The 16,205-nt window shown below is 36.9% G+C and overlaps 1 protein-coding gene across 10 annotated transcripts in view; it reads right to left on the bottom strand.

The window, feature by feature from the left end:
- TTC3 (tetratricopeptide repeat domain 3) overlaps positions 1-16,205 on the bottom strand; it is a 156,252-nt gene that overhangs the window by 81,358 nt on the left and 58,689 nt on the right. For all 10 annotated transcript variants that reach the window (XR_008998483.1, XM_036899242.2, XM_036899240.2 and 7 more), the window contains 4 exons: positions 16,000-16,060; positions 13,174-13,252; positions 3,358-3,492; positions 2,625-2,705 (listed from right to left, as the gene is read on the bottom strand). Coding sequence is in view for 9 of the 10 variants with exons in the window: in XM_036899242.2 (XP_036755137.2) it covers positions 2,625-2,705; positions 3,358-3,492; positions 13,174-13,252; positions 16,000-16,060 (356 nt within the window). In the remaining variant the exon portion in view is untranslated. The remainder of the gene's footprint in view (positions 1-2,624; positions 2,706-3,357; positions 3,493-13,173; positions 13,253-15,999; positions 16,061-16,205) is intronic.

The following is a 16,205-nucleotide window of genomic DNA, read 5'->3' as shown; positions in this document are numbered from 1 at the left end:
AGACAAAACAAATAAATACAAGGAATCCAGACTGGTAAATAAGAAGTCAAACTGTCACTATTTGCAGATGATATGATATTGTACATAAAAAACCCTAAAGACTCCACTCCAAAAACTACTAGAACTAACATCGGAATTCAGCAAAGTTGCAGGATACAAAATTAATACACAGAAATCTGTGGCTTTCCTATACACTAACAATGAACTAACAGAAAGAGAAATCAGGAAAAAAATTCCATTCACAATTGCATCAAAAAGAATAAAATACCTAGGAATAAACCCAACCAAAGAAGTGAAAGACCTACACCCTGAAAACTACAAGACACTCTTAAGAGAAATTAAACTAACAAATGGAAACTCATCCCATGCTCTTGGTTAGGAAGAATTAATAGTGTCAAAATGGCCATCCTGCCTAAAGCAATATACAGATTCAATGCAATCCCTATCAAATTACCAACAGCATTCTTCAACAAACTGGAACAAATAGTTCAAAAATTCATATGGAACCACCAAAGACTCTGAATAGCCAAAGCAATCCTGAGAGGGAAGAATAAAGTGGGGGGGATCTCACTCCCCAACTTCAAGCTCTACTACAAAGCCACAGTAATCAAGACAATCTGGTACTGGCACAAGAACAGAGCCACAGACCAGTGGAACAGAATAGAGACTCCAGATATTAACCCAAACACATACAGTCAATTAATATATGATAAAGGAGCCATGGACATACAATGGGGAAATGACAGTCTCTTCAACAGCTGGTGTTGGCAAAACTGGACAGCTACATGTAAGAGAATGAAACTGGACCATTGTCTAACCCCATACACAAAAGTAAATTCAAAATGGATCAAAGACCTGAATGTAAGTCATGAAACCATAAAACTCTTAGAAAAAAACATAGGCAAAAATCTCTTGGACATAAACATGAGCAACTTCTTCATGAACATATCTCCCCGGGCAAGGGAAACAAAAGCAAAAATGAACAAGTGGGACTATATATCAAGCTGAAAAGCTTCTGTACAGCAAAGGACACCATCAATAGAACAAAAAGATATCCTACAGTATGGGAGAATATATTCATAAATGACACATCTGATAAAGGGTTGACATCCAAAATATATAAAGAGCTCACACACCTCAACAAACAAAAAGCAAATAATCCAATTAAAAAATGGGCAGAGGAGCTGAACAGACAGTTCTCCAAAGAAGAAATTCAGATGGCCAACAGACACATGAAAAGATGCTCCACATCGCTAGTCATCAGAGAAATGCAAATTAAAACCACAATGAGATAACACCTCACACCAGTAACGATTGCTACCAACCAAAAGACAAACAACAAATGTTGGCGAGGTTGTAGAGAAAGGGGAACCCTCCTACATACACTGCTGGTGGCAATGTAAATTAGTTCAACCATTGTGGAAAGCAGTATGGAGGTTCCTCAAAAAACTCAAAATAGAAATACCATTTGACCCAGGAATCCCACTTCTAGGAATTTACCCTAAGAATGTAGCACTCCAGTTTGAAAAAGACAGATGCACCCCTATGTTTATCGCAGCACTATTTACAATAGCCAAGAAATGGAAGCAACCTAAGTGTCCATCAGTAGATTAATGGATAAAGAAGATGTTGTACATATACACAATGGAATATTATTCAGCCATAAGAAGAAAACAAATCCTACCATTTGCAACCACATGGATGGAGCTAGAGAGTATTATGATCAGTGAAATAAACCAGGCAGAGAAAGAGAAGTATCAAATGATTTTACTCATATGTGGAGTATAAGAACAAAGAAAAAACTGAAAGAACAAAACAGCAGCAGAATCACAGAACCCAAGAATGGACTAACAGTTACCAAAGGGAAAGGGACTAGGGAGGATGGATGGGAAGGGAGGGACAAGGTGAGGGGAAAGAAAGGGGGCATTATGATTAGCATGTGTAATGTGGGGGGAGGCATGGGGAGGGCTGTGCAACACAGAGAAGACAAGTAGTGATTCTACAGCATCTTACTATGCTGATGGACAGGGACTGTAATGGGGCTTGTTGGGGGGACTTGGTGAAGGGGGGAGTCTAGTAAACATAATGTTCCTCATGTAACTGTAGATTAATGATACAAAAAAACCCACCTCTTTCATAAAAGCTTTATAGTACTGAGCATACACTCTTCTGAATATTCTCAACTGTAGAAACCTTTGTGCTTTGAGTGAATTTTGTTTATAGCATTACTGGGAACCCCACTGTGGGTGACAAAGGAAATGTCACTACAAAGTGGAGTTCATGAGCTCTCAGGTGGGTGCCCAAGAAGGCATCCCCAGAATGTTTTAAGCAAGGGCTGTACTGAGTGCTTTTTTCCGGGGCTACTCTGAATGATAAAATTATTTTAAATGTCCAACCCCTACAACACCTGTTTGTTTTATTTTAAATCAGTATCATTAATTCAAAGTACATCACAAACACAAATAAACCATTTCTTCAATTCTGACAAGGCAAAACATGATATTTATTATTACTCTGCCAAGAAAGAATTGATATCATGAAGCCAAAAAAGGAAAACTCTTCTTATGTATTTTCTAAAATGATGGCACATTTTAACTGTCTATTATCTCTGTTATAAATCTTACCTCAGGCTGTCCTATTCCAAGGAGAGAAATGGCAAGTCCGTAGACTACTAAAACGTAGTTAATCATGGCCAGGTTCAGTTGCTGTGAATAAAAATGCTCCAGTTAAAAATCTGAACATAAGCCTGCCCAATTTGCATCACAGCAACCTGTTAGCCACAACAGAAACAGAAGTGTAATAAAATCTCACTAGTTATTATGACCGGGATAAAGGCCAAACAGAATTAGAAAATGTATTTTGCAAAGATATGCAGTTATATTGATACCAAGTACTTAAAACACAGAAACACTGTCAGAGTTCCTTGAAGGCATGGTTTATAACAGACTAGAGTGACTGAAGTCATGTTCCTTTGCATATGTGACAGACTAAGACATTTGCTTACTTACAAACTTGCATAACTATTTATTTACCTAAACAAATACTTCCTTTCTGGATGAAAAGATGTGAGTAAAGTGAGTTCAAATTCTTAACTTAGCACTTCTTCAAAAGAAAAAGCCAAGAGTTCTGATGAACACCAACGAGAGTGCAAGAAGAGAGTCTAAACCTAGGTGCCTGTTGAGTGCAACCATAAATGCTGAATCAGAGCACTGCCTGGTCCCATAACCTGGAGTAGATTTAGCCAGGCCCAAGGGACCCAAGGTATAATACAATGAAGTTAACAAAGCCTTGGTTCCCTTCTGCATTCATCTGAAGCACATCAGCATTGATAAACAAGTTATGAGACAGCACTTCCACCTTTATTTTCTGAGGATCTAAACCGTTGAGCAACTCCGTGAAGGCCTGTGCAGCACTACGGCAGCGCTGCTCCAACAGAGCTGTGTAGCCATCCTGGATTAAGCTTCTCAGCATTTTCATTATATTAGCAAAATCCTGCAAAGAAGAAATTCCATTTCAGTAATCCAGAGCTATGTATGTTTCATCTAAAACGTAAGCTGCTGAAGTTCATCACAGGGCAGTTTACTTTATAACTGATCATAAAGTATGCAAATAAATACCCAAAGCTACCCTTTATGCACTATATTTTCTTCACACAGCACCTGTAAAGTGAAAATTAAAAGGTACTGCTTCACCATTTTATTTATGACACTTCTCTTGCTGCCCACAACAAGAAAGGGTGATTCATTTTGTACTACACAGTGCTAAGCCTTGATTACTTTTCCAGACTAAACAGTCAATATTTGGAAGTTTTAACACCACGGATAGAGAACACCACCCACTCTAAGTAAGTAAATTGTTCTTTGGGACTAGAACAATTAGACAAAAAAGAACAACCAATTTACTAATCACTATCATATTGTAATAACTGTCCTTGCATCCTGGTACAAACATTAATTCTCAGCAAGAAATGGATACCTTAAACTTCAGCTCTATTTTTGCCTCAAATATACCCAAATATAACTAGATAAAATTATCAGGAAAGATAGTACTAGGTTAAATGCGAAGGGAAGAGCCTAAGAAATAAAAAACAAAACTAAAATTGCTGTAATATATACCCTGAAATAAAGTGAGAAGAAACTTTTATTTGAATATGTAAGTGCACATACATTATAATTTGAATTCAGACTTTAATTACATAGCAGTAGCTGAAAGTCAGAAAGTTCCAAAAAGATTGGAGAGGCAAAGTCTAGAAGTTAAGCCTAGATCTCCTCACTCCTTGCCATGCATGTGTACAATATTCAGGGGAGTGAAAATTCCAAGTATGTGTGCAATATTCCTCACTGATCCTAACAATAAAGACACAAAAGGAGAATCCACTGCACAAAGCACAGAAGGAAGAGCAGTCTGGGTCACACATTAACTGCTGTTCCTCATCCTCCAAGGACTCAAATGCTAGGAGAATTTTCTCCCAGAAAACAAGTGGAAAATAACAGCTCTCATATGAACTTGGTACTTGGAATCAGATTTCAAAGTTATAGATGATGTGCTATCCTACAAATGCTAATTATTAGCCTTGAATGCACTGATTCCATTTTAAATTATTTCACATGCTAGAAAACTTATCCATACAACCTCATATCTCCATTAACAATTATTTCTCTCAGTACAGTACAAATGATCTATACTGAAAGCTCCACGAGCGCAGGTGCATCACACTACCATACACCCAATCTCGCTCAGTTTTCAGCACACCCTCAAGGGCCTATACAAAAGCACTGAACAAACAAATGAAGGCTCGGAAACTATTATATTGATTTAATAATCTTTGAACTTTACAGGCTGTCTTTTCTCTTAAGTCCTTCATGGCCTTTTGAGTCAGTACCATAGAAAGATATAATTTAAAAATCTCCGGTAGAAATTCTAAAAATGCTTTTCTGCAACTGATCAGAAATGTTTTCATACAACTTGCTGAAACATGCTACTTTCCATCACATTAGTTATATCCATCACATATAACTAAAACAGTTAACTGAATCTTAAAATGATGCCCACGTTAAAACAATATTCTATTCTATATTAATATACATTTTGGAGGAAGAAATTTAAATGCAATATTTTATTTCAGAAGAAATAAAACTGTGTTTATATAAAGGACTGAGTCACCAACGCAGACTCATAGGAATAACAATTAACCAAAAGAGACAATCTTTCACTAATACTAGATAACCTACACAACAGTGACTAGCTATGGTTATGGAAATTCTAGATTCCATCAAGTTCCTATTTGTGAATCAGTTTCATTTATTTATTTATTTATTTTTCTTCATATTAAAGTTTATTTCTCCTCTAGAGAAAATTTAAAGTATATTGAAAAGCAGAGTGTGACATTTCAAGAAAATGGGTTTTCAACATAATACTCCTTATTTGAAAACGAAAACCAAACCCCAAAACAATACTAAGTTCCTCTTCGACAAAACTGCTGAATAAGTGAGATAGAAAAGTACTACACAATTCAAAATTGACTTATCTAAGTAAATTCCCTTTAAATGTAAATTTAAATATACATGATTGAATGATTCTGATTATAAATATACAATCAGCGTAAACATGGTATTATTAGTATAGTCAACTGACATAATTTTCTCTATTTTAAATTTTTTATTATGGTATTATTGATATACACTCTTATGAAGGTTTCACATGAAAAAACAATGCAGTTACTACATTTACCCATATTATCAAGTTCCCACCCATACCACATTGCAGTCACTATACATCAGTGTAGTACGATGCCACAGATTCCCTATTTGCCTTCTCTGTGCCACACTGTTTTCTCCGTGACTCCTTATACCATGTGTACTAAACAAAATAGCCCTCAATCCCCATCTCCCTCCCTCGCAACCCACCCTCCCACATCCCTCCCCTTTGGTAAGGGGTAGTCACTTCTTGGAGTCTGTGAGTCTGCTGCTGTTTTGTTCCTTCATTTTTGCTTCTTTATTATACTCTACAAATGAGGGAAATCATTTGGCACTTGTCTTTCTCCACCTGGCCTATTTCAATGAGCATAATATCTTCCAGCTCCATCCATGTTGTTGCAAATGGTAGGATTTGTTTCTTTCTTATGGCTGAATAATATTCCATTGTGTATATGGTACCACCTCTTCTTTATCCATTCATCTACTGACAGACACTTAGGTTGCTTCCATATCTTGGCTATTGTAAACAGGGCTGCAATAAACATGGTGCCAATGTCTTTTTGAATCTGAGAACTTGTACTCTTTGGGTAAATTCCAAGGAGTGGGATTTCCAGGTCAAATGGTATTCCTATTTTTAGTTTTTTGAAGAACCTCCATATTGTTTTCCACAATGGTTGAACTAGCTTACATTCCCACCAGCAGTGTAGGAGGGTTCCCCTTTCTCCACATCCTCGCCAGCATTTGTTGTTTTTAGTCTTTTCGATGCTGGCCATCCTCAGTGGTATGAGGTGTTATCTCATGGTGGTTTTAATTTGCATTTCCCTGATAATTAGCAATATGGAGCATCTTTTCATGTGTCTGTTGGTCATCCGAATTTCTTCTTTGGAGAATTGCCTCTTCATATCCTCCACCATTTTTTAATAGGATGATTTGTTTTTTGGGTGTTGAGGCATATGAGTTTTTTATATATTTTGGATGTTAACACCTTGTCAGATATGTTGTTTACAAATACATCCTCCCATAATGTAGGATGCCTTTTTTTCTGTTGATGGTGTCCCTTGCCGTACAGAAGCTTTTCAGTTTGATGTAGTCCCATGTGTTCATTTTTGCTTTTCTTTCCCTTGCTTGAGGAGATGGGTTCAGGAAGAAGTTGCTCATGGAGATTTTTGCCTACGTTGTCTTCTAAGAGTTTTATGGTTTCATGCCTTACATTTAGGTCTTTGATCCATTTCAAGATTACTTTTGTTTATGGGGTTAAACAATAATCCAGCTTCATTCTCTTGCATGTAGCTGTCCAATTTTGCCAACACCAGTTGTTGAAGAGGCTGTCATTTCCCCATTGTGTGTCCATGGCTCTTTTATCATAGATTAATTGACCATATATGGTAGGTTTATATCAGGGCTCTCTAGTACATTCCACTGGTCTATGGGTCTGTTCTTGTGCCAGTACCAAATTGTCTTGATTACTGTGGCTTTGTAGTAGAGCTTGAAGTTGGGGAGCTTAATCCCCCCAGCTTTATTCTTCCTTCTCAGGATTGCTTTGGCTATTCAGGGTCTTTTATGGTTCCATATGAATTTTAGAACAATTTGCTCTAGTTCACTGAAGAATGCTGTTGGTTTTTGGATAAGAATTGCATTGAATCTGTAGATTGCTTTAGGCAGGATGGCCATTTTGACAATATTAATTCTTCCTATCCATGAGCACGGGATGTGTTTCCATTTATTTGTATCTTCTTTAATTTCTCTCATGAGTGTCTTACAGTTTTCAGAGTATAGGTCTTTCACTTTCTTGGTTAGGTTTATTCCTAGGTATTTTATTCTTTTTGATGCAATTGTGAATGGAATTGTTTTCCTGATTTCTCATTCTGCTAGTTCATTATTAGTGTATAGGAATGAAACAGATTTCTGTGTATTAATCTTGAATCTTGCAAGTTTGCTGAATTCAGATATTAGATCTAGCAGTTTTGGAGTGGCTTCTTTAGGGTTTTTTATGTACAAAATCATGTCATCTGTAAACAGGGACAGCTTAACTTCTTCCTTGCCAATCTGGATGCCTTTTATTTCTTTGTGTTATCCGATTGCTGTGGCTAGGATCTCCAGAACTATGTTGAATAAAAGCAGGGAGAGTAGGCATCCTTGTCTTCTTCCTGATCTTAAAGGAAAGGTTTTCAGCTTCTCGTTGGGTTCGTTTGTCATATATGGCATTTTTTGTGCTGATGTACTTGCCCTCTAAACCCATTTTGTTGAGAGTTTTTATCATGAATGGATGTTGAATTTTGTCGAATGCTTTTTCAGTATCTATGGAGATGATCATGTGGTTTTTGTCCTTCTTTTTGTTGATGTGGTGGATGATGTTGATGGATTTTCAAATGTTGTACCATCCTTGCATCCCTGTAATAAATCCTACTTGATCGTGATGGATGATCTTTTTATATATTTTTGAATTTGGTTTGCTAATATTTTGTTGAGTATTTTTGCATCTATGTTCATCAGGGATATTGATCTATAATCTCCTTTTTTGTGGTGTCTTTGCCTGGTTTTGGTATTAGAGTGATGCTGGCCTCGAAGAATGAGTTCGGAAGTATTCCCTCCTCTTCTACTTTTTGGAAAACTTTAAGGAGGATGGGTATTAGGTCTTCACTAAATGTTTGATAAAATTCAGCGATGAAGCCATCTGGTACCCAAGTTTTGTTCTTAGGTAGTTTTTGATTACCAATTCAATTTCATTGCTGGTAATTGGTATGTTCAGATTTTCTGTTTTTTTCTGGATCAGCCTTGGAAGGTTGTATTTTTCCAGAAAGTTCTCCATTTCTTCTAGGTTATCCAGTTTGTTACCATATAATTTCTCATAGTATTCTCTCATAATTCTTTGTATTTCTGTGGTGCCCACAGTGATTTTTCCTTTCTCATTTCTGATTCTGTTTATGTGTGTAGACTCTCTCTTTTTCTTGATAAATCTGGCTAGGGGTTTATCTATTTTATTTTCTTGAAGAACCAGCTCTTGCTTTCATTGATTTTCTATTGTTTTATTCTTCTCAATTTTATTTATTTCTGCTCTAATCTTTATTATGTCCCTCCTTCTACTGACTTTGGGCCTCATTTGTTCTTCTTTTTCTAGATTCGTCAATTATGAGTTTAGACTGTTCACATGGGATTGTTGTTCTTCTTTCCTGAGGTAGGCCTGTATTGCAATATGCTTTCCTCTTAGCACGGCTTTCGCTGCATTTCACAGACTTTGTGGTGTTGAATTATTGTTGTCATTTGTCTCCATATATTGCTTGATCTCTGTTCTTATTTGGTTATTGATCCATTGGTTATTTAAGAGCATGTTGTGAAGCCTCCATGCGTTTGTGGGATTTTTCATTTTCTTTGCATAATTTACTTCTAGTTTCATACCTCTGTGGTCTGAGAAGCTGGCTGGTACAATTTCAATCTTTTTAAATTTACCAAGGCTCTTTTTGTGGCCTAGTATATGATCTATTCTTGGAAATGTTCCATGTGCACTTGAGTATAATGTGTATTCTGCTGCTTTTGGATGCAGAGTTATGTCTGTAAGGTCCATCTGTTCTAATGTGTTGTTCAGTGCCTCTGTCTCCTTACCTATTTTCTGTCTAGTTGATCTGTCCTTTGGAGTGAGTGGAGTGTTGAAGTCTCCTTGAATGAATGCATTGCATTCTATTTCCCCTTTTACTTCTGTTAGTATTTGTTTCACATATGTAGGTGCATAGATATTTATAATGGTTATATCTTCTTGTTGGATTGACCCCTTTATCATTATGTAATGTTGTTCTTTGTCTCCTGTGACTTTCTTTGTTTTGAAGTCTACTTTGTCTGACACAAGTACTGCAACTCCTGCTTTTTTCTTCCTCTTAGTTGCATGAAATGTCTTTTCCCATCCCTTCACTTTTAGTCTGTGTATGTCTTTGGATTTAAAGTGAATCTCTTGTAGGCAGCATATAGATGGGTCTTGTTTTTTTATCCATTCAGGGACTTTATGTCTTTTGATTGGTACATTTAGGGTGATTATCGATAGGTATGTATTTATTGCCATTGCAGGCTTTAGATTCGTGGTTAGCAAAGGTTCAAAGTTAACTTCCTTATTATCTAAGAGTCTGACTTAACTCACTTAGTATGCTTTTAAAAACACAATCTAAACGTTCTTTTTTTCTCATTCTTTTTCTTCTTCCTCCATTCTTTATATATTAGGTATCATATTCTGTAGTCTTTGTCCATCCCTTGATTGACTTTGGGGGTAGTTTATTTAATTTTGCATTTGCTTAGTAATTAACTGTTCTACTTTCTTTACTGTGGTTTTATTACCCCTGGTGACAGCTGTTTAGCGTTAGGAACACTTCCTTCTACAGCATCCCTCCAAAATACACTGTAGAGATGGTTTGTAAGAGGTAAATCCTCTCAGCTTTTGCTTATCTGGAAACTGTTTAATCCCTCCTTCAAATTTAAATGATAATCTTCCCACATAGTGTATTCTTGGTTCGAGGCCTTTCTGCTTCATTGCATTAAATACATCATGCCACTCCCTTCTGGCCTGTAAGGTTTCTGCTGAGAAGTGTGATGATAGCCTGATGGGTTTTCATTTGTATGCGATCTTACTTCTCTCTCTGGGTGCTTTTAATACTCTGTCCTTATCCTTGATATTTGCCATTTTAATTATTATATGCCTTGGTGTTGTCTTCCTTGGGTCCCTTGTGTTGGGAGATCTGTGCATTTCCATGGCCTGAGAGACTATCTCCTTCCCCAGATGGTGGAAGTTTTCAGCAACTACCTCCTCAAAGACACTTTATATCCCTTTTTCTCTCTCTTCTTCTGGTACCCCTATAATGCAAATATCATTCCGTTTGGATTGGTCACACAGTGACCAATATTCTCTCATTCTTAGATATCCTTTTTTTCTCTTTGTGCCTCAGCTTATTTGTATTCCTCTTCTCTAATTTCTATTTCATTTATCGTCTCCTCCACCGTATCTAATCTGCTTTTACCTTCCATTGCATGTTTCATTTCTGATACTGTGTTCCATAATGATTGGATCTCTGACTCGAATTTATTCCTGAGTTCTTGAATATTTTTCTGTACCTCCATGAGCATGTTAATTATTTTTATTTTGAAATCTCTTTCAGGAAGATTCATGAGGTCGATTTGAGTCTTTCCCTGGTGTATTTGTAATTTTACTTTGAACCAGGTTCCTTTGATGTTTCATATTTGTGTGTGGTTCCCACTAGTGCCCAGAAGCTCTATTCTCTGGAGTTGCTCAAACCTGGAGCAATGTCAGGGGTCGCAGGGAAGCAGTGTTGGTGCCTGGTGGGAGGAAAGAGCTGTTTCCTGCTTCTCGGCTGCTATGTTGTCTCCACTGCCAGAACCAGTGGGCTGATCACACAGGTATAAGCCTCTATGTTTTGCGTTTGTAGCTGCTGTAGGCAGGATTTACCTCTGGCTTGCCTGATGCCAGGGAAGGTTTGCCGGTTTGCGAGCCAGCTGGGGCTGGCTGGGAGGAAGGCGCAGCAGGCTGCATATCACAGAGGATGGCCTTGGAGCTGCATAGCCAGCCAGGAGGCTGAAGGACCTGAAGATCATGAAAGTTCCCAACCCGCTGGGCAGAGTGCATCTGGATAATGTTGTCTATCTGTCCTTTCTCCTGAGTAGGAAGCTCTGTGCAATCCTTGCCCCTTTAGCAGCCCTTTCGCTGTTAGGAAGTCTCTCAGACTGCCCACCTTTCTTTTGTCCCAGAGCAGCTGGATATGGATCCCCGCTTTCCACAAGTGGCTGGAATCTCAGTCTCTCCAGACATTCTGCCGGTCTTAGCTTTCCAATCCCCCTACTTATGAGAGCACCATGAAATGTAAGTTTGTGCTCCCAGAGCAGATCTCCAGAGCTAGGTGTTCAGTGGTCCCAGGCCTCCACTCCCTCCTTGCTACGTTTCTCTTCCTCCCGCCTGTGAGCTGGGGTGGGGGAAGGGCTTGGGTTCTGCCCGCCCATGGCTTTGGTACGTTACCCTGTTCCATGAAGATTATTCTTTTCTCCAGGTGTATGCAGTCTGGAGCAGCCCTCTTTCCTGTTGCTCTTTCAGGATTAGTTGTATTAATTATACTTTTGTATTATATGCGATTTTAGGAGGGAAGCCTTCTTCTCACCTCTCACGCCACCATCTTTCATCCCCAGAATCAAATCAGTTTTAATAAGTTGGTTTTTCTAGAAATTTATCCATTTCATCTACGTACATTTTCAAATTTCTTGGTATGATGGTCATAATAGTACTTTGATATGTTTATGATACTAAAGGATTTGTAGTAATGCACCCCATTTTATTCTTGAAACTGTTCTTCAGTCTTTCTATTTTTTTTGTCTTTTCTTTAGTTCTTAATAAGCTTCAACACCAATGTGTAAATTTTATGTGTATTGTCAAATAATTAACTTTTGGTTTTGTGGATCCTTCATTATATGTTTGTTTCCATTTCATTATTTTCTATTTTCATCTTTATTATTTCCTTCTTTCTGCTTTTTTGGGTTTATTTGCTGTTTTTCTTTTTTCCTAGCTCTTAGGATGAATGCTTTGTTAATTTAAGTCTCTACTCTTTCAGTGCATACATTTAGCTTGATATATGTCCTTCAAAGTAATCCTTTAAGCTGTATTCTTTGCATTTATTTAAAGATTCTTTCTTTTAGAGCAGCTTTGGTTTACAACAAAATTGAGAGGAAGTTAGAGATTTCCATATACCACCTGCCACTACTTGCAAAGCCTCACCATTATCAACATCATTCACCAGAGTGGTATATTTTTAACTAAAGACAAATACACTGTCACATAATCATCCAAAGTCCATAGTTTACCCTGGAGTTCCCTCTTGGTGGTATATATTCTATGGGTTTGGAGAAAGATACAATGACATGTATCCATCATTATAATATTCAGAGGATTTTCACTGCCCTAGAAGTCCTCCATGCTCTGCCTATCATCTCTTTCTCCTTAATGTATATTTTTCATTACTTACTAACTACCATGAGAATTTTATATTCAGTTACCTGATTAATGTTAAATCATTCAAAGAATAAGAAGTTTGCTCTTTAATAGTTTCAGAGTAGGTGTAATGAAACTGCAAGTGTTTAAACCTTTCAAAATTATTTAAATCTTTTAAAAATCTTTAACTTAAAAATTAAAATTTTGGGAAGCAAAGATTCCCAAATCTTTAAATCTCTGGGAAGATTCCTTCCTGTTAAACCTTTGGGAAGCAAACAGTTCTGCAGTGTTAACGATTATTAGTTAACTCTCTGGTTACACAATTATCAAGTCAATATCTAGATGAGTTATAGTGTGGTTTTCTTAGCAATCATACATTAAATTATCTGCTCATAACTAAAATTATAGAAAAACATCTTAGAGATGTACATGATTGGATTTAATTCATGTGAAAAATGTTTTGTTCAAAGAGTTTGTTTTTTCCATTAGAAAAGCCTTTTACTTTACCTGGTGTGCAGCTCTGGAGGATTTAGAAAACTGTTTCTCCAAGATGTTTTTCAAATCTACTGGCAAAGTCCCTTGTGAACTAGAACCAAAAGAGAAAAAAAAGTCTTGTTTTGAATTATTTTAACATGAAACAATCCTGCTTATATAAAGAAAACAATATATTTGTTTTTAAGCATTGGGCATTTTGAATACTCAGTACATGGAGAGTCACAAGTTCCTAAATAGAAATATTACCAAGATGCCAATTCTCCCCAACTTAACCCCTAAATTTAAGAAAACCTCCATAAAAATCCTTATAAAAGGTGGAGGAGGACCAGATAAACTGATTATAAAGATAATATGGAAGAACAATTTTTGAAAGAAAAAGAAATCAGGGTGGATTTGTGCTGATCATCAAACATTATTACAAATCTACAGTCATCAGTAATAACACTGCCCTGAAATAAGCAATGGGCCCAATAAACACTGCAAAGATGCTCAATCTCAAGGGGAATTTAGAAAGATATAACTGTTTGGAGAAGTCTTACTCCCAGTGCTGGTAAGCATTAGGAAGACTTGGGTACTCCGGGTGTTTTCTGACATCTCATGTGTGGCTTTTTCCCTGACACCAAGTATTTATTTGTTGTTTTTCCACAGCAATTTTCCCATATCAACTGAGTATCCAAAAATCCAGTTCAGTTTTAACACCAACTCTGGAGTAAAGGCTCAGACCCACAAGGCTGCCCTCACTTCAAAAGTCAGCCACAATGGGGTCCCCAGGTTACCCATACTTCTGCTGGAAGAGTACAAATTCAGGGGTTCATGTGACCCTCCCTGCAGATCCAACAACTCCCTAGAATGAATCACAAAACTCTGAGAAGCATTTTACTTACTATTACCAGCTTATTATAAAGGACAGAACTCAGGAACAGCCCAAGGGAAGAGAGGCACAGAAAGGAGTCGGGGGAAAGGTACCACAGAGCTGTTGTGCAGGCCCAGAGTGTGCCACTTTCCCAACAACCCTTGGAACCTCGATGTTTACAGGTTTTTATACAGGTTTCATTACATAGGCATAAATGATTAAATTACTGACCACTAGTGACTTGAGCTCAATTTCCAGACCCCTTCCCCTCCTCAGAAATCAGGGGGTGGAGCTGAAAGTTCCAACCTTCCAATTACATGCTTGGTTTTTCTGGTGACCGTCTCCACTTCTGAAGGCAGACACCAGCCTTGAGACACCTCATTAGTAAAACCTCTGGTAGGGTACAAAGGGGATCGTTTCGAATCACAAAGGACACTCATCAGTAAATTCTAAGGGTTTTAGGAACTCTGTGCCAGAAACTGTGGACAAAGACCAAATATATATATTTTTTATTATACCACACCTTCTCACAGTTCAGTATAAATGTGAACAGTGCTTATTTTCTGGGAAGGCAATCTGGTAATTTCTATCAAAGTTAAAATTACACATCCACTTTGACAGAGCAATTACACCCTAGAAATTTCTTCTTCAAATAAACATCTATACTATGAAACACCCTGCAGCAATGAAAATAAATGTAGATCTCCGTGGTCTGATATGGGAAGATACACAAGACATTTTGAAAGAGATAAAAGCAAGCTGTAAGCCAGAATGGTTCTAACAACAATGAAAAAGAGAGTGATAACAATGACAAGTCAAGTATACTGAGCATTTACCATACTCCAGGGCTCTAGGTGTTTTATGTGGTTATCCCATTTAGTTATTAAATAACCCATGAGGCAGATATAATAAAATAAAAAGCCTTCAGATTGAAAACAGAAACAAAATATCAGGAAAATATATATACACTTTTAACCAAACAGGTTAAAATCATAAGTATGTATTCAAAGAATGGTCATTCATTTGGTTTTGGTTTCTTCCATGGGGAGGAGAGGAGTGGGGCAGGGAGGAAGACTCAGGATTTTTCTACCAAATAATAGAGTAACATAATATACTATGCCCCTGCATAGTCTTTAATTTTTACAGAAGCACCAAAAAACGGTCATTCCTTTTTAATGGAGCATTCTCAATTTCTCTTAGTGCTTTGACATTCAAATCATTCTCCTTAAAGCACCTATCAAGGAATCAGCCTCAAGAAATGAAGAGAAAACTGACAGTGGTATAACAGGCAGAAATGGCTTTGCAGCTTGTCCATCATCATTTTCAATGACTTCATAAACTTCTGTATCCATTGTATGTAAGTTTTACAATTTCACTTTGCAATCAATTTATAACCTGTGTAGGTAACAGGGGATCAACTATAAAGACAGGTGGCAAGAGTTCCTACTGTTAATTTTAGGGGGGGATGTTTGGGACCACCTATAAGTGGTCGGTTCATTAGTAAATACTTTTCTCTAATGGAAATGAGTCAAATATACACATTTCCACGACTTTGTATGCAGAGTAAGTTTCCAGATGAAACTGCCAAGAAATTGTTAACAGCAAGTTCTAAAGGAAGCTACTAGAGAAGGAATTATAGGAAAGGTGAAATAAAGTAAGAAGAGAAGGTGATTTATTAGTCTTTACTTGCTACTTCTCTGAAGAACTTTCATCTTATCAGTATGTATTTGGAATTTTAAAAAATTAATACTGATACATGACTTTCAGAAATCAGTATTAATATCCATACTATTAATATTAATATTATTAATCTTTTAGCCAAAAGTAAACCCTCTCCTAAAGACATGCCTTTGATATTTGAAAGGAATGTACTTACATAATACACATTGTAAAGGTACCCACTACTTGAAAGGGATTTTTTTTTTCCTTGGGAAAGGTCATTAGGGAAAAACAAAAAACAAAAAAACCTTAGATAAAAAACATACCTGAACTTCTCCAATTCATTGTTTCGGGATTTTTGTTTTCCTTTATATTTTGGAGGCTGACCTGTGAATACAAAAGTATGTGTTCCTGAAATTGTACATAAAAATTTACAAGCTTGAAAAAAAAACACTAAAAAATTTAAATTGGAATAAGAAAGCAAAGGAAGCAATATTGTGAGTATAACTACAAACAAGTAAAAAAAGAAGCT

Source organism: Manis pentadactyla, chromosome 1, assembly GCF_030020395.1.
Source record: "Manis pentadactyla isolate mManPen7 chromosome 1, mManPen7.hap1, whole genome shotgun sequence".
NCBI lineage: Eukaryota > Metazoa > Chordata > Mammalia > Pholidota > Manidae > Manis > Manis pentadactyla.
The sequence above is the reverse complement of the archived record's forward strand: the minus strand, read 5'-3'. Positions and strand labels throughout refer to the sequence as shown.